The sequence below is a fragment of the Oncorhynchus mykiss genome, chromosome 15 (assembly GCF_013265735.2).
Source record: "Oncorhynchus mykiss isolate Arlee chromosome 15, USDA_OmykA_1.1, whole genome shotgun sequence".
In the NCBI taxonomy this organism is placed as follows: Eukaryota; Metazoa; Chordata; class Actinopteri; order Salmoniformes; family Salmonidae; genus Oncorhynchus; species Oncorhynchus mykiss.
Window position 1 is genome coordinate 1505886 of NC_048579.1, and position 18843 is coordinate 1524728.

Genomic DNA, 18843 nt, shown 5'->3' on the forward strand with positions numbered 1-18843 from the left:
AAGAGCACCAGTAAACCAGTGACTCAGCCCCTATAATAGGGTTAGAGGCAGAGAATCCCAGTGGAGAGAGAGGAACCGGCCAGGCAGAGACAGCAAGGGAGGATCGTTGCCTTTCCATTCACCTTCACACCCCTGGGCTAATTCTCTCTCTCCCCTCCTTCTCTCTATCCCCTCCTCTCTCTCTATCCCCTCCTTATCTCTCCAACCCCTCCTTCTCTCTCTATCCCCTCCTCTCTCTATCCCCTCCTTCTCTCTCTATCCCCTCCTCCTCTCTCTATCCCATCCTTCTCTCTCTATCCCCTCCTTCTCTCTCTATCCCCTCCTCTCTCCCATCCTTCTCTCTCTCCCCTCCTTCTCTCTCTCATTATTGTGCTACTCCTCCTGTTCCTCCCCATCTACTCCTCCTGTTCCTCCCCATCTCCTCCTCCTGTTTCTCCCCATTTCCTCCTCCTGTTTCTCCCTCCTCCCCATCTACTCCTCCTGTTTCTCCCCATCTCCTCCTCCTGTTTCTCCCTGCTCCCCATCTACTCCTCCTGTTTCTCCTTCCTCCCCATCTACTCCTCCTGATCCTCCCCATCTACTCCTCCTGTTCCTCCCTCCTCACCATCTACTCCTCCTGTTCCTCCCCCTCCACATCTACTCCTCCTGTTCCTCCCCTCTCCCCATCTACTCCTCCTGTTCCTCCCCCCTCCCCATCTACTCCTCCTGTTCCTCCCTCCTCCCCATCTACTTCTCCTGTTCCTCCCTCCTCCCCATCTACTCCTCCTGTTCCTCCCCATCTACTCCTCCTGTTCCTCCCCCCTCCCCATCTACTTCTCCTGTTCCTCCCTCCTCCCCATCTACTCCTCCTGTTCCTCCCCCCTCCCCATCTACTCCTCCTGTTCCTCCCTCCTCCCCATCTACTCCTCCTGTTCCTCCACCCTCCCCATCTACTCCTCCTGTTCCTCCCTTCTCCCCATCTACTCCTCATGTTCCTCCCTCCTCCCCATCTACTCCTCCTGTTCCTCCCTCCTCCCCATCTACTCCTCCTGTTCCTCCCTCCTCCCCATCTACTCCTCCTGTTCCTCCCCATCTACTCCTCCTGTTCCTCCCTCCTCCCCATCTACTCCTCCTTTTACTCCTTCCTCCCCATCTACTCCTCCTGTTCCTCCCTCCTCCCCATCTACTCCTCCTGTTCCTCTCCCCTCCCCATCTACACCTCCTGTTCCTTGTTCCTCCCCATCTACTCCTCAGCTCTCTGCCCGGCCTGCGTCCTCTTCATTAGAACAACCAGTCAGATCCTCAGCTCTCAGCCCGGCCTGCGTCCTCTTCATTAGAACAACCAGTCAGATCCTCAGCTCTCAGCCCGGCCTGCGTCCTCTTCATTAGAACAACCAGTCAGATCCTCAGCTCTCAGCCCGGCCTGCGTCCTCTTCATTAGAACAACCAGTCAGATCCTCAGCTCTCAGCCCGGCCTGTGTCCTCTTCATTAGAACAACCAGTCAGATCCTCAGCTCTCAGCCCGGCCCAGCTGTATCCTGTTGACCTGAGTCCAGGGCTCTTCATTAAAACAACCAGTGATTTTTTTTATAAACAACTAATTAGCTGTAGGCACAAAGCAGTTCTACAGAGATGACAGTCAATGAAAGTAATGTCTCCTATGGTTTAATTACTGTGTATTTTACTGTTACACAATGGGTGTTCATCTGCAGCAAGAGAAGCTCTGCTCTGTTTATATAACGATGCAAACAAAGTCAATCTGTGGTACTGGGGTTCCGGTCATTCACAGATTAAACAGCCAAAACAACACTGAACCTCTGTTAGAGATTAAACAGTCCTAACACTGAAGCTCTGTTAGAGATTAAACAGCCACAACAACACTGAACCTCTGTTAGAGATTAAACAGTCCTAACACTGAAGCTCTGTTAGAGATTAAACAGCCACAACAACACTGAACCTCTGTTAGAGACTAAACAGCCAGAACACTGAACCTCTGTTAGAGACTAAACAGCCAGAACACTGAAGCTCTGTTAGAGATTAAACAGCCACAACAACACTGAACCTCTGCTAGAGATTAAATAGTCCTAACAACACTGAACCTCTGTTAGAGATTAAACAGCCAGAACACTGAACCTCTGTTAGAGACTAAACAGCCAGAACACTGAACCTCTGTTAGAGATTAAACAGTCACAACAACACTGAACCTCTGTTAGAGATTAAACAGTCCTAACAACACTGAACCTCTGTTAGAGATTAAACAGCCAGAACACTGAAGCTCTGTTAGAGATTAAACAGCCAGAACACTGAACCTCTGTTAGAGATTAAACAGCCAGAACACTGAACCTCTGTTAGATATTAAACCATCCTAACAACACTGAAACTCTCTCCCTCCCTATCTGTGTGTGTGTTTGTGTGTGTGTGACAGGCTGTATCTCTAACAGAGGTTCAGTGTTCTGGCTGTTTAATCTCTAGCAGAGGTTCAGTGTTAGGACTGTTTAATCTCTAACAGAGGTTCAGTTTTCTGGCTGTTTAATATCTAACAGAGGTTCAGTGTTGTTGTGACTGTTTCACCTCTAACAGAGGTTCAGTGTTGTTGTGACTGTTTAATCTCTAACAGAGGTTCAGTGTTCTGGCTGTTTAATCTCTAACAGAGGTTCAGTGTTCTGGCTGTTTAATCTCTAACAGAGATTCAGTGTTCTGGCGGTTTAATCTCTAACAGAGCTTCAGTGTTCTGGCTGTTTAATCTCTAACAGAGGTTCAGTGTTAGGACTGTTTAATCTCTAACAGAGGTTCAGTGTTGTTAGGACTGTTTAATCTCTAACAGAGGTTCAGTGTTGTTGTGACTGTTTAATCTCTAACAGAGGTTCAGTCTTCTGGCTGTTTAATCTCTAACAGGGGTTCAGTTTTGTTGTGGCTGTTTAATCTCTAACAGAGGTTCAGTGTTCTGGCTGTTTAATATCTAACAGAGGTTCAGTGTTAGGACGGTTTAATCTATAACAGAGGTTCAGTGTTCTGGCTGTTTAATCTCTAACAGAGGTTCAGTGTTCTGGCTGTTTAATCTCTAACAGAGGTTCAGTGTTCTGGCTGTTTAATCTCTAACAGAGGTTCAGTGTTCTGGCTGTTTAATCTCTAACAGGGGTTCAGTTTTGTTGTGGCTGTTTAATCTCTAACAGAGGTTCAGTGTTCTGACTGTTTAATATCTAACAGAGGTTCAGTGTTAGGACGGTTTAATCTATAACAGAGGTTCAGTGTTCTGGCTGTTTAATCTCTAACAGAGGTTCAGTGTTCTGGCTGTTTAATCTCTAACAGAGCTTCAGTGTTGTTAGGACTGTTTAATCTCTAACAGAGGTTCAGTGTTGTTGTGACTGTTTAATCTCTAACAGAGGTTCAGTCTTCTGGCTGTTTAATCTCTAACAGGGGTTCAGTTTTGTTGTGGCTGTTTAATCTCTAACAGAGGTTCAGTGTTCTGGCTGTTTAATATCTAACAGAGGTTCAGTGTTAGGACGGTTTAATCTATAACAGAGGTTCAGTGTTCTGGCTGTTTAATCTCTAACAGAGGTTCAGTGTTCTGGCTGTTTAATCTCTAACAGAGGTTCAGTGTTCTGGCTGTTTAATCTCTAACAGAGGTTCAGTGTTCTGGCTGTTTAATCTCTAACAGGGGTTCAGTTTTGTTGTGGCTGTTTAATCTCTAACAGAGGTTCAGTGTTCTGACTGTTTAATATCTAACAGAGGTTCAGTGTTAGGACGGTTTAATCTATAACAGAGGTTCAGTGTTCTGGCTGTTTAATCTCTAACAGAGGTTCAGTGTTCTGGCTGTTTAATCTCTAACAGAGATTAAACAGCCAGAACACTGAAGCTCTGTTAGAGATTAAACAGCCAGAACACTGAACCTCTGTTAGAGATTAAACAGCCAGAACACTGAACCTCTGTTAGTGATTAAACAGTCACAACAACACTGAACCTCTGTTAGAGATTAAACAGTCCTAACACTGAACCTATGTTAGAGATTAAACAGTCTTAACACTGAACCTCTGTTAGATATTAAACAGCCAGAACACTCAACCTCTGTTAGAGATTAAACAGCCAGAACACTCAACCTCTGTTAGAGATTAAACAGCCAGAACACTGAACCTCTGTTAGAGATTAAACAGTCCTAACACTGAACCTCTGTTAGAGATTAAACAGCCACAACAACACTGAACCTCTGTTAGAGATTAAACAGTCCTAACACTGAACCTCTGTTAGATATTAAACAGCCAGAACACTGAACCTCTGTTAGAGATTAAACAGCCAGAACACTGAACCTCTGTTAGATATTAAACAGCCAGAACACTGAACCTCTGTTAGAGATTAAACAGCCAGAACACTGAACCTCTGTTAGAGATTAAACAGCCAGAACACTAAACCTCTGTTAGAGATGAAACAGCCAGAACACTCAACCTCTGTTAGAGATGAAACAGCCAGAACACTGCACCTCTGTTAGATATTAAACCGTCCTAACAACACTGAACCTCTCTCCCTCCCTATCTGTGTGTGTGTTTGTGTGTGTGTGTGTGACAGGCTTCTCCCTTAACTGGAAACCAGCAACACCGGGTTGATATTGAGCTGAGTCATACAGACTTCTCCCTTAGCTGGAAACAGCAACACCCAGAGAGAGACATGACACTGATGAGATGACAAGACAAATCCCCGCTGGGGAGAAATCATTCCCGAACGGGACACAATGAAGTACATGTTCTGTAGCCTACTTTTCCCACTGTACCCATACCATTTCTTTCCCTCAACACATTAATTTACGTTATGTACTTTACATATTCATCCTCCACTATTTGTTTTGTTTTTCTACTGGCAGAATAGATCGTGCAATGAAATAGCCCAGTTAAACCAGGAAGTTGTCTCTCTCTCGGAAAGCAGGAAGCAGCGTGGGCTGGCCTGTCTCTCTGTGTCACCGCCTGCGTCACATGCCAGGAGGGGGTTCTCCAGTGACGATAAGGCCGCGTAGCGGAGCAGTCTGCCACAGACAAGGGGAAGAAAGGCTGTGGCTGGTACGGACGGTGCTGTCTGGCTGCAATAGAAACAAAAGCGAGCGGTCTGTTCGAGCATAAAGCGGAATTGTGTCCATTGGATTATACATCGTTACTCTAATGGTGATCGGATACCTGGGTTATTGGTGAGTAGCGGCGCTGTTGGTTATTTAATACCGTTCTGTGTCATTTACGTTGTAAAAGCTTCGGGGTGGAGACGCAAATAGTTTGGATGATCTATGCTCTGTCACCACAGTAGAAACGGCAGTGGCGCTAATCATTTCCCCCATGATATGTTGGTTACATTGTTGCAGACCTACACATTATAGACAAAGCTGTGTGGTATTTAAATGACGATTACAGGGTATATAATGAAATGGTTCCATTCGTTAACGGTCGCTATTTGTATAAATCGGACGTGTCTTCTCAGCAGAGTTGGTTTATTAATACTTTTATGTTTTAAACAAAGTTTTTGTCGGTGTTCTGGCTTTTAATAAACCAAGTGATTGTAACATGTTGCGTGGAGGACAGGTGAGGATAATACACTGGATATTGTTTTCTGCTGAATGACTAGATTTCATAAACTAGACTGAGGATTTTATAATGACATGCCAATATCCATGGTAGGCTATTATAAAGCTATTATGGGGCTATTAGGCTAGTTGATTTAGGCGATGTTGAAGTTTTAATTCTGGTTTTCCTACAGTGTGTTGAATACATTCATTAATCAGTTCGCCTCTAGTGGTGCGACCGTCTCTGTAAAGCCCAAATCAAACGTGTTCACGGCTGGATCTCAGAATACAAGGTAGTGTAACGTACTTTTCCCCGCGTCGACGAGATCCAAAGCGTCAGTTATTCCGCTCACTTTATTAAGCCAATCAATGCTGGTAACGTGGGGAAATAAACGGGCAGAAAATAGTCTGTTTGTGCATTATAACGGGTAGTTAAGTGTGTATTTAGTGTTCCGTTTAGCTGCCAGTGACAATAATACATTTCATATTTCAAATCATATTTGAAACCATGAACTTGATGCCTTTGTTGAATTGGAGACCTGGCCTGTAGTCTAGGCAGGATACAGCCGAGGAACTAAGAATGAGACGAGCTCAGTTCTTTCTAAACTGCTGTTCGCTACAACTCTCCTCACATTCTTCAGCCGACAGAGCAGGAGGCAGACACAGTGGCTCCTGTAGGACAACATAACAGATACAACTGCATTGTAGATTATCATGAGGATTACATTGGAATACCTACACAGTGTATGTGACTTGAGCTCTGCACTGTCGCTCGGCAAACATTTTGACCCCGTTGATGGTGTATTTGCACTGTGATTTCGGTTTAACCGGAGCGACTCCTGAAGGCAGCCACTACGGTATGAGCTGCCCTCTCACGGTTGATGCAAGTGTTGTCATAGAAATGATCATTCATCACAGGGAGGAATGATCGGGTCAACATGGGGAAGCTGACCACGGATAATCAGACGCGATATAATGATTGACTGCCATATCAGAAATTAGTCTGCGCTATTCAAATGAAATGGCCCATGTGTGTTGATCGCATTGTTATTGGAATAGCCCAATACAGAATCAATGCCCATTTGATCATACATGATTGATTGGTTGATTGATGCAATCAGGGGCATTCATATGCCACTTGGCGCAAGGAATCCCTTTCATTGTTCAATCTCTGTCTGATTACCTGACAATCACCGCTTGATAGTTAGTAACTAGAGGATTGATTATTCTGCGTTGGAGCACACACTGTTTAGAAGACAAACAAATCATGAGTTTCTATGTTGTCTGGGAGGCCTAGGCTATTTTCAATGCATGTTTTTGTAGAGTGATATTTTGATGAGTGGAAGGTAAACACTGTATTTTACTCAGCAGATGTGTAGTGTGTGTATTCGGCTCTAGCCTAGTCGTCTCCAGTCGTCTAGTCATTGAGCTGTTCTCTAGCAGCTCAATGATCCTTTGTCTACAGCCAGACCGCTGCACGGAGTCTTGAGGTTCTACTCCACCGGGGCAACTTTCTTTTGAATGATATTTTGTTTGTCATGTCTTCATGGGTATTATTTGTATTCATCTTGTCTGTTGGCTTTTTCATTGTGACTAATGCAGTTCCTCTTTTGGCACTTTACTGAGCATTTAAAACGGTATTATTGATTTGATCATAATGTTTAACCTCTACAGGATCATAATGTTTAATACTCTACGGGATTGGTGTCCCCTGGCGGCTAATGTGATTAGCATGAGGTTGTAACAAAACATGTCCCAGGACATAGAAATATCTGATATGGGCAGAAAGATTAACAAGAATTTAAGCTAACTGCACTGTCTAATTTACAGTAGCTATTACAGTGAAATAATACCATGCTATTGTTTGAAGAGTGCACAGTTATGAACTAGAACATTTATTAATAAACCAATTAGACACATTTGGGCAGTCTTGAGACAACATTTTGAACAGCTATGCAATGGTTCATTGGTTCAGTCTAAAACTTTGCACATACACTGCTGCCATCTAGTATCTAAGTATCATATTTTCTCACACAGCCCTCGTGTTTTGAATGTGGCCACTATAAAATGAAATGTGTTCAGTATGTTGAAACATATGCTCTCATTCACGCGTTGCGTTAGAGGACATATCATATTTGGCAGCTCTTCCACAGTGGGAGTCATCCTCGTTTCCTGTCTCACCTAGGCTGTGTCCCAACTGGTGCCCTTTGTAGTACCCTACCCCATAGGGGCCCTTACATGTCCAGATCCTCCTAATGAACAAACCTACAGAGGACAGTGATGCTGCAGGAATCAGGAAATCCCAGACAGACGCGGAGACAGTATATAGATAGCCACATCCTGTGCACTGTGGCACATGTTTCACAACCACAGGAAACTGTTAAACTGACACACACACAGCTCCTCAGCTGGGAGAGAGAGAGACAGCCTGTCTGTCTCTTGTGAATGTTGTTGGTCACAGAGAATGGCCCCGGCTTTGTCTCCGGACAGGGGGGAGTGGGGAGGGATTGTGTGGTGGGGCGTGCTGTCCCTCTGTGTGAGAGGGGGGTGTTGTCTGACCGTCTGACCACACACAGAGCAGGCTCCTGTCTCCAGGGAGTAAATAAGAGTTGATGAACAGAAGCTAGTGTCTGGTTTATTATGCCTACCACAGCAGATAGCAGAACGAAAGTGAAAACTAACAGTCTCTCTTCTTTTATAGTATCCCTTCGTTTCCTCATCCCTGGGGTGAGTTTGGCTTCTGCAAATGTTTCAGACACTCAATAAAAATCTAATCCTACTGGTTTGATTTCCATCTGCAGTGGTTATCTCAATGTATAAATATTATCATTGACTTTAAATAGACATGTAGTGAAAAAGCTTAGAGTAGCGGCAGGTGTCTGATGACTGATGTCTGTTTCACTGATGACTGATGTCTGATGACTGAAACAGTGACATATAAAGTGTTTGACTGGTAACCTCTGGCAGCCATTCTTGGCTCCATGTTGTTAAACAGGTCCAGGGTTTGTCTAATGGACAGTGTTCTCAAGACTGCTCCACACTACCTTGTCTGGTAGACTGCTCCACACTACCTTGTCTGGTAGACTGCTCCACACTACCATGTCTGGTAGACTGCTCCACACTACCTTGTCTGGTAGACTGCTCCACACTACCTTGTCTGGTAGACTGCTCCACACTACCTTGTCTGGTAGACTGCTCCACACTACCTTGTCTGGTAGACTGCTCCACACTACCTTGTCTGGTAGACTGCTCCACACTACCTTGTCTGGTAGACTGCTCCACACTACCTTGTCTGGTAGACTGCTCCACACTACCTTGTCTGGTAGACTGCTCCACACTACCTTGTCTGGTAGACTGCTCCACACTACCTTGTCTGGTAGACTGCTCCACTCTACCTTGTCTGGTGACTATACGGTCCGGTGACTATACGGTCCGGTACGGTGACTATACGGTACGGTGACTATACGGTCCGGTCCGGTGACTATACGGTACGGTGACTATACGGTCCGGTACGGTGACTATATGGTCCGGTACGGTGACTATATGGTCCGGTACGGTGACTATACGGTCCGGTACGGTGACTATACGGTCCGGTACGGTGACTATATGGTCCGGTACGGTGACTATACGGTCCGGTACGGTGACTATACGGTCCGGTGACTATACGGTCCGGTACGGTGACTATACGGTCCGGTACGGTGACTATACGGTCCGGTACGGTGACTATACGGTACGGTGACTATACGGTCCGGTACGGTGACTATACGTCTAAGAACAGCATACCTCGGGCATCTTATCCAGGTTGCTCAAAACCAGGATACAAGCTTTTTCGGGTTATTGTAAACGGGATATGATGTTTATGTGTGTCAACTCAAAAACAGAATACTTGAGTATCCTGGATAATGAACAGGATATTGGTGTGCTTGTTAACGTGGTCATTGACTCCAGGCCGTGCCGTGCTACAGACGGTCCCCGGTCCCTGGCTGCAGGGTGGGCCGTGCTACAGACGGTCCCTGTCTGGCTGCAGGGCGGGCCGTGCTACAGACTGTCCCCGGTCCCTGGCTGCAGGGCGGGCCGTGCTACAGACTGTCCCCGGTCCCTGGCTGGCTGCAGGGCGGGCCGTGCTACAGACTGTCCCCGGTCCCTGGCTGCAGGGCGGGCCGTGCTACAGACTGTCCCCGGTCCCTGGTTGGCTGCAGGGCGGGCCGTGCTACAGACTGTCCCCGGTCCCTGGTTGGCTGCAGGGCGGGCCATGCTACAGACGGTCCCCGGTCCCTGGTTGGCTGCAGGGCGGGCCGTGCTACAGACGGTCCCTGGCTGGCTGCAGGGCGGGCCGTGCTACAGACGGTCCCCGGTCCCTGGCTGGCTGCAGGGCGGGCCGTGCTACAGACGGTCCCCGGTCCCTGGCTGGCTGCAGGGCGGGCCGTGCTACAGACGATCCCCGGTCCCTGGCTGGCTGCAGGGCGGGCCGTGCTACAGACTGTCCCCGGTCCCTGGCTGGCTGCAGGGCGGGCCGTGCTACAGACTGTCCCCGGTCCCTGGTTGGCTGCAGGGGGGGATTAACCTCTATTGTTTCGGCTTGTTTACCTAATTAGTGTCAGGTAAACTCACTGCAGTCACTCAGTCAGGAGACATGACCCACTTCTGAAACCTTTGGGTCTGCCCCCCCCCCCCCCCAGTCTCCCTCCTCCCCCCGCTCAGTCTCCCTCCTCCCCCCGCTCAGTCTCCCCCCCCCCCCCCCCCCCCCCCCTCCGGTACTGCTTGCCGTGCTATAGAGAGAACAGTCTATAACTTTGGAGATTGGAGTCTTTGACAATTTAATGGGCTTTCCTCTGACACCACCTATTATATAGGTCCTGGATGGCAGGAAGCTTGTGATGTGCTGGGCCGTACGCAGGCCTCTATAGCACGGGGCGTGTTCTGCTGGGCCACACAGAGCAGCACACAAATAGCTTGTACTCAGCAGAGACCATTGTACATTTCACTCAGACATCTATGGTTGTAGCAAAGCCAGCCTTTTAGGTCTATGCTCTGATTTTAGAGCATATGCCCATGAAAACACCACCAGGATTTATTCTATTAGCCTAAGGATATTATTAATGATAATGATAAGTATAAGTATATGATAAGTATGATAATCAGATGATATGATAATAGTTTTTGTTTAATGTGAGCGCAGTAATAATACTACTGACCTTGAGGCCTTCCTGTGTAGGACGCCTGTAATCATCACCATAATCACTTCTGCTGAAATCACACTGCAGTTATGACATGTTGATTTAGCCAATTATGCTCATTGAAAACTTTCTAATATGTTAACCCCTCCCCCTCCACCCTGTGTTTCTCAGATCAGGTCCATGCTAGCTAGCACCATGCTAATAAACCGGTCTCCTCTACCTGTGTTTCTCAGATCAGGTCCATGCTAGGTAGCACCATGCTAATAACCCTGTCTCCTCTACCTGTGTTTCTCATATCAGGTCCATGTTAGCTAGCACCATGCTAATAACCCTGTCTCCTCTACCTGTGTTTCTCAGATCAGGTCCATGCTAGCTAGCACCATGCTAAAAACCCTGTCTCCTCTACCTGTGTTTCTCAGATCAGGTCCATGCTAGCTAGCACCATGCTAAAAACCCTGTCTCCTCTACCTGTGTTTCTCAGATCAGGTCCATGCTAGGTAGCACCATGCTAATAACCCTGTCTCCTCTACCTGTGTTTCTCAGATCAGGTCCATGCTAGCTAGCACCATGCTAAAAACCCTGTCTCCTCTACCTGTGTTTCTCAGATCAGGTCCATGCTAGCTATCACCATGCTAATAACTCCGTCTCCTCTCTCTGTGTTTCTCAGATCAGGTCCATGCTAACTAGCACCATGCTAATAACCCTGTCTCCTCTACCTGTGTTTCTCAGATCAGGTCTATGCTAGCTAGAGCCATGAGCGGTCTACTGAAGAGGAAGTTTGAGGAGGTCTATGATGAGGACCAGTGCTACTCCTCGTCCTCCTCCCTGTCGTCCTCGGCCTACTCTGGGTGGGACTCGGAGGGCGAGAGCTGCTACTCAGACACCCTTGACTCAACACCCAGCAACCCTGGCTCTCCAGACACACATTGCAACAGTGAGTATCTAATCTACTTCCTCAGGCTTCACTATGCCATGACCACGTCTGATAGTGGATGTTATGCTGGTAAAACAGACTTACCACCTCACACAGAGCAGCTCATTAAAACAGATTTACCGCCTCACACAGAGCAGCTCATTAAAACAGACTTACCGCCTCACACAGAGCAGCTCATTAAAACAGATTTACTGCCTCACACAGAGCAGCTCATTAAAACAGACTTACCGCCTCACACAGAGCAGCTCATTAAAACAGATTTACCGCCTCACACAGAGCAGCTCATTAAAACAGATTTACCGCCTCACACAGAGCAGCTCATTAAAACAGACTTACCGCCTCACACAGAGCAGCTCATTAAAACAGATTTACTGCCTCACACAGAGCAGCTCATTAAAACAGACTTACTGCCTCACACAGAGCAGCTCATTAAAACAGACTTACTGCCTCACACAGAGCAGCCCATTAAAACAGACTTACTGCCTCACACAGAGCAGCCCATTAAAACAGACTTACTGCCTCACACAGAGCAGCTCATTAAAACAGACTTACTGCCTCACACAGAGCAGCTCATTAAAACAGATTTACTGCCTCACACAGAGCAGCTCATTAAAACAGACTTACTGCCTCACACAGAGCAGCTCATTAAAACAGACTTACCGCCTCACACAGAGCAGCTCATTAAAACAGATTTACCGCCTCACACAGAGCAGCTCATTAAAACAGACTTACCGCCTCACACAGAGCAGCTCATTAAAACAGACTTACTGCCTCACACAGAGCAGCCCATTAAAACAGACTTACTGCCTCACAAAGAGCAGCTCATTAAAACATATGTCTGTCTGAGTACCTTTATATTCCAGGACCTGGTTTTGGGTCAGTGGAGGGTTGGCGAGAAGGGCAAACGGTTGTTAGGTTTCCCAGGATGGCAGGGAGCCAGAGAGCGAGCAGGATGGCAGGGCAGGGAGCGAGCAGGATGGCAGGGCAGGGAGCCAGAGAGCGAGCAGGATGGCAGGGCAGGGAGCCAGAGAGCGAGCAGGATGGCAGGGCAGGGAGCCAGAGAGCGAGCAGGATGGCAGGGTAGGGAGCCAGAGAGCGAGCAGGATGGCAGGGTAGGGAGCCAGAGAGCGAGCAGGATGGCAGGGAGCCAGAGAGCGAGCAGGATGGCAGGGAGACAGAGAGCGAGCAGGATGGCAGGGCAGGGAGACAGAGAGCGAGCAGGATGGCAGATGGCCAGGCTGAGAAAACACACAGAGCCTTGTTTGGGCCCTAGGCAGTCACCCAGCACAGGTGCTGCCTGCCTGCCTGAGGAGGGAGGGAGGGATGGAGAGAGGAAAGGCATGTTGGAGCATGAGATTAAGGGTGATACTTAGTTCATCTAAAGGAGATAGTTGAACACCACTGGTAGTATAACAGACCTTAGGAGTCAGAGTGGAGCGTTTGTCCTCCTGTTGTTATCAGGTGGATGGATGTCACATTGAAACAGCCTCTGTCTGTGCTGCAAATGGCACCCTTTAGACCAGGGCCAATAGGGTGCCTTTAGACCAGGGCCAATAGGGTGCATTTAGACCAGGGCCAATAGGGTGCCTTTAGACCAGGGCCAATAGGGTGATCTGCTCTGTGGTGGCTACAGGCAGCAGCACCATCTCCTATTTCATGCTGGGTCAGGGGTCAAGGGTCAGGTCATACTGGGGTTAAACATCTCCCCCTGTCCTGGGTCCTTTCTGGTTCTCTCCTTCTCACTTTTGGTCTTTAATCCATTCCCATTCTTTGTAAACAATAGGTGTAGACTAACAGTGAATGATTACTGACGAGCTCTTCCCATTGGCACCCTATACCCTCATCATCCCCCCTGCCCCTCCTCATCGTCCCTCCGCCCCTCCTCACCCTCCCTCCCCCTCCTCCTCATCATCCCTCCGCCCCTCGCCCCCCCTCTGCCCCTCCTCCTCATCCCTTCCCTCCCTCAGCCCCTCATCACCCTCCCTCAGCCCCTCATCACCCTCCCTCAGCCCCTCATCACCACCCCTCCGCCCCCTCTAACTCTTAACTGGCTAGGACAGCTCATGAGGTCTCTTAAATATCTGTCGACTAGGTGGAAGGCTTATGAATAAAGAGTTCTGATTTATGCTACCATCTAGTGGCAGGAGAAGGGAGTGCAGTTACTTTGACAAACTGCAATTCCCTTACTGGCTCTTGTTCTTGAAAGCTGTTTTTACGTAATGAGCAGTGATAACACCAACTCTCTCGCTCTCTCTCTAGCCAAGTCCATCCTGAAGAAGGCTAATCGTGAACGGCTAGTGCGGGGCAACGTGACCTTTGACATGGTGACAGTGTTTGTCTTCCCACGGTGCCAGGGCTTCAGCAGCGTGCCCAGTAGAGGGGGCTGTTCCCTGGGCATGATGCAGCGCCACAGCGCCTTCCGCAGGTACACCCTGGATGAGTACGCTGTGGCGCAACACATCCTCCGCCGGGAGAAACTCCTCGACCGCCTCCGAGAGGAGAAACTGGACGCTCTCAAACAGAAAGTGAGCCCTGAGAGACACACACACACACACACACACACGCCCATATGTGGATTAGATAGTTATGAAGCTAATATGCAGCAGTGTCTGCTGGTGAAAGGTTTTATACCTGGTAGTGGAAAGGTTTTATACCTGGTAGTGGAAAGGTTTTATACCTGTAACGAGGGGTTCTAGCTCTCTTCTCTAGAGAAAACCCCCATACATGCATCACAATTATCCTAACCCCCCCGTCTCTCCCTCCCAGCTGACTAAGGGAGGCACGGTGGAGTCAGAGGAGGCTGACTGCCTCACCATCGAAGACATCCCAGAGGACGAGATGGACATTAGCAGCTGTAACCTAGACGACGGCTCCTTCCTCCACCCCTACCCCTCCAAGAAGAGACATGCCCTGCTGAAGGCTGCGGGGGTGAAGGTGGAGAAGGAGGAGAAGAGGCAGCTGCAGCAGCTCAGAGTGTCCAGGGAGGACTGTGGGTGTGACTGCCAGGGTTTCTGTGAGCCAGAGACCTGCGCCTGCAGCCTGGCAGGCATCAAGTGTCAGGTAAGACACTCGTATATCATAATTTCTTCAACTTCAACGTTAACAGTAAACTGTAAATACTTTATATTCAGCAGTGGTTATTTGTCCACTGTAATACTATATTCTGATCCCTCCGCGACAAAGCAGAAACTGATTTTTTTAACGTCCTCTTCTCTCCCCAGATGGACCACTCGTCATTTCCCTGTGGCTGCACTAAGGATGGCTGCGGTAACCAGGAAGGTCGTAAAGAGTTCAACTCCAGCCGGGTTCAGACCCACTACATCCACACCATCATGAAGCTAGAGCTGGAGAAGAGGCTGGAGGAGACGTCTGGACCAGAGGAAGAGGACCCGGGAGAGACCACCTTCTACTTCAGCTCAGAGCTGGCATCGGTCGGGGAGAACAGCTGTAGCAGTGACATGACAGACTCCTCTGCCTCCTCGGGGGGGAGTGAGGACTCAGAGGAAGGGGCGGAGTTAGGCCGGGAGGACGATGTGGATGAAAACGGACTGAGCCGCATCCTCAGCGACAACGACTATAACGTAAACAACTACGTTGTTAATGACAACCGCTGTTGCCCCGAGCAATGGCTACAGCAGCAGCAGCAGCAGGCATCGTCCATGACGACAACAACAACACGGATGTTGGGAGGGTTTAGCACGGCAGACTTCCCAGAGGAGAATGACAATCTAGAGGTGCACACAGACAACCGGGCCATGGCCATATCACTGTTAGATGATAACGCTAACCAAGGCAACGGTCTGTTCCACCACAGCAGCTGCAGAATCTCTAACCCCCCATCTCCCTCAGTAGACTGTCCCAACACCCCATCCCCCTCAGTAGATGGCACCGCTGCCAGCTACATGGACCTCAGCCTGTCCTCAGAGTCTCACCTGGAGTTCTTTGATGGTTTCTGTCTGGGTCCTTCCTCCCTCTACAACTCCCTAACGGAGTACCAACACATGGACAACTTCTTTCACTTCCAGTTGCCTAGTTACGCCAGTAGCCAATCACAGGCCATTGACCCCGGGACCTGCCTCCTGGAGTCTCTGATTGGTCTGCCAGAATCTGACCCAGAACCCCCTGCAACGTTCACAGACAATCAGCTGTTGGAAGAAGCTGTCAGGGGTTAACTATCGGGACCTGAACCGCCAACTGTGTTCTGGACTATGTAGTGAATTAGGGGGATGGGGGTCAGTGTAAACAGACTGCTGTTGGAAGAAGCTGTGATTTCTCTCTTGCCTTCCAATTGTTAGCAAAGCAGTTGGTAATTATCGCTTTATGAAATGGCAGCTAACGTTTCAGTTGGTAATTATCGCTGTATGAAATGGCAGCTAACGTTTCAGTTGGTAATTATCGCTGTATGAAATGGCAGCTAACGTTTCAGTTGGTAATTATCGCTGTATGAAATGGCAGCTAACGTTTCAGTTGGTAATTATCGCTGTATGAAATGGCAGCTAACGTTTCAGTTGGTAATTATCGCTGTATGAAATGGCAGCTAACGTTTCAGTTGGTAATTATCGCTGTATGAAATGGCAGCTAACGTTTCAGTTGGTAATTATCGCTTTTTGAAATGGCAGCTTACGTTTCAGTTGGTAATTATCGCTATATGAAATGGCAGCTAACGTTTCAGTTGGTAATTATCGCTTTATGAAATGGCAGCTAACGTTTCAGTTGGTAATTATCGCTTCATGAAATGGCAGCTAACGTTTCAGTTGGTAATTATCGCTGTATGAAATGGCAGCTAACATTTCATAAAAGTGAGATTAAAATAAGTAATTTTCTACATTGTAGAAATAATAGGGAAGACATGAAACCTATGAAATAACACGTGTTGGGTTTTATATGTCGCTAAATGTCAACCTCAGAAACCAAGAATAGTACAGCTGGGTATTAATGAATACTCTGGGAAACCAAAAATGGTTTTCAAAACACCTATAACTGTTATCTACATATTATTATTTTAATTTATTTCTTTTATGATTTTCTATTTATTTTCAGATAAAAACCTACTAAAGCTATGCTGAAGCAGCACTGTGGTTTGATATTTATAACCTGGAAGTGCAATCTTTCCTTATGTATCATATGTGTCCCAAATGGCACACTATTCCCTATGTAGTACCCTACTTCCCATAGGGCTCTGGTCTAAAATAGTGCACTATATAGGGAATAGGGTGCCATTTGAAACTGAATCCGTATTAGACATAGTCGGCAATATGGGATTATAGAAAATACCATTGGGAAAGTATTTAATATCTGTTCTCTTATTGTTTAAACAACATTTTGGTTAAATTATTTTAGTAGTTTGATCTAATTTATGACATGTTGGGCAATAAGAGATCGGTGTTGTTTACTCAGGAGGGCTATGGCCTAATCCCAAATCATTCCCTAAACCCTACGCCATTGTGGAGATCTGAGGTGATTTGATTGGTATAAGCAATATAATGAAACTTCCACCTAGCCTATCAGAGCGCAAGTGGGAGCTATTACCATATGGACTGCACCGTTCAGATCCAATCAGCCCTCCACACGTGTAGGGTTGAGGGGTCGATTCGGCCAACGTCACAGTGCTTCTGTTTGAGCTGTGGGACTGTACTGTGTTCCTATTTTATAAATTTAAAATGTAAAATTCTGGCTCTGCTGTAGATACTGCTATCTATAATGTTACCATAGAGAATCACTCTAATATTTTATAAATCATTTGTGTAGATTGAAAGAATTCTAAATCTGTGTCACTGAAATAATTTTATTTAAAAAAATGCAAATTGTATTTTTTTTTTTTTAAATATTGAAATCTTTGTAATAGATAAATATAGACTTATTATGAAAGCTTCTGCTTTCCAGTATTTTTCATATGAAATGCCACTAAAACAAAATGGATTAGAAAAGTATCCATATGGTTGTTGTGACTGAGACAACGTGATATATTTATGCAGAAAGACTCTGAGAGAAGTTGTGTGTTTGCCTCATTAAGTCCTCAAGCAGACCTCATTTGGTTACGTGGAGATCATCTCATTGAAAAAAAACCCAAAGCCACCAACAGAACACAGCTTCTCTGGTGGAAATGCAGCTAAATAAAGACATGGCAACTAGGGGTATTTATTACATTCCTGGATGAAGAGCAAACCAGAGCAGTTTTTTACTCATCGTCACTCTGATCGTTTTTAAAAAGCTGTTCATTTCATCCAAGTCCCTTTTTGGACAGTTTGTCCTTTTTTATTTATTTTAATAAAACTTTTTCTTAAATGCTTGACTTTGTATATCTTGGTCTCTATTCCCATTCTGTTCTTTAGTGTTCAACCCCGTCTGATGTGTACTCCTTCGCCGTAGCTTGGCCTTTCTGATGGTCAGTTGATGCTTTGTTGCCTTTTCTAACCCAACAACAGAAAACAAATGTTTTTTTTAACTGCACTGGTTCGCTGGACAGTTACCTTCAGGGAGTATTCACACCTGTTGACTTTTTCCCACATCTTATGTCCTGAATTTAAAATGGATAAAATGTAGATTGTTTTTGTCACTGGCCCATGCACAATGTCAACGTGGAATTATCTTTTTCAGTATTTTTTTGTTGGCAGGGAGGGGTACAAATGAATAAATGAAAAGCTGAAATGTTTTTTTGTCAATAAGAATTCAACCACTTTGTTATGGCAAGCTTAAATAAATTCAGGAGTAAAAATGTGCTTACGGGTACCGGTACAGAGTCAATGTGGAGGCTATATACAGGGTGTTACAGTACAGAGTCAATGTGGAGGCTATATACAGGGTGTTACAGTACAGAGTCAATGTGGAGGCTATATACAGGGTGTTACAGTACAGAGTCAATGTGGAGGCTGTATACAGGGGGTACCGGTACAGAGTCAATGTGTAGGCTATAAACAGGGTGTTATGGTACAGAGTCAATGTGGAGGCTATATACAGGGTATTACGGTACAGAGTCAATGTGGAGGCTATATACAGGGGGTACCGGTACAGAGTCAATGTGGAGGATATAACTTAATTGAGGAAAATAAGAACAATCCGAAATTCCTTTTTGATACTGTCGCAAAGCTAACTAAAAAGCAGCATTCCCCAAGAGAGGATGGCTTTCACTTTAGCGAGGAAAAGAACATGATTATTAGAAAGCAAATTACGGACTCCTCTTTAAATCTGCGTATTCCTTCAAAGCTCAGTTGTCCTGA

At 46.6% G+C, this 18843-nt stretch overlaps 1 protein-coding gene across 1 annotated transcript; it reads left to right on the forward strand.

The window, feature by feature from the left end:
• Positions 1-4960: 4960 nt before the first annotated feature.
• On the forward strand, positions 4961-17915 carry csrnp1b (cysteine-serine-rich nuclear protein 1b). Its single transcript, XM_036945636.1, has 5 exons — positions 4961-5149; positions 11422-11626; positions 13886-14151; positions 14393-14686; positions 14848-17915. Exons 2-5 carry the CDS (start codon positions 11431-11433, stop codon positions 15796-15798), a joined length of 1707 nt encoding a protein of 568 aa, XP_036801531.1. The 5' UTR covers positions 4961-5149; positions 11422-11430; the 3' UTR covers positions 15799-17915.
• Positions 17916-18843: the final 928 nt, after the last annotated feature.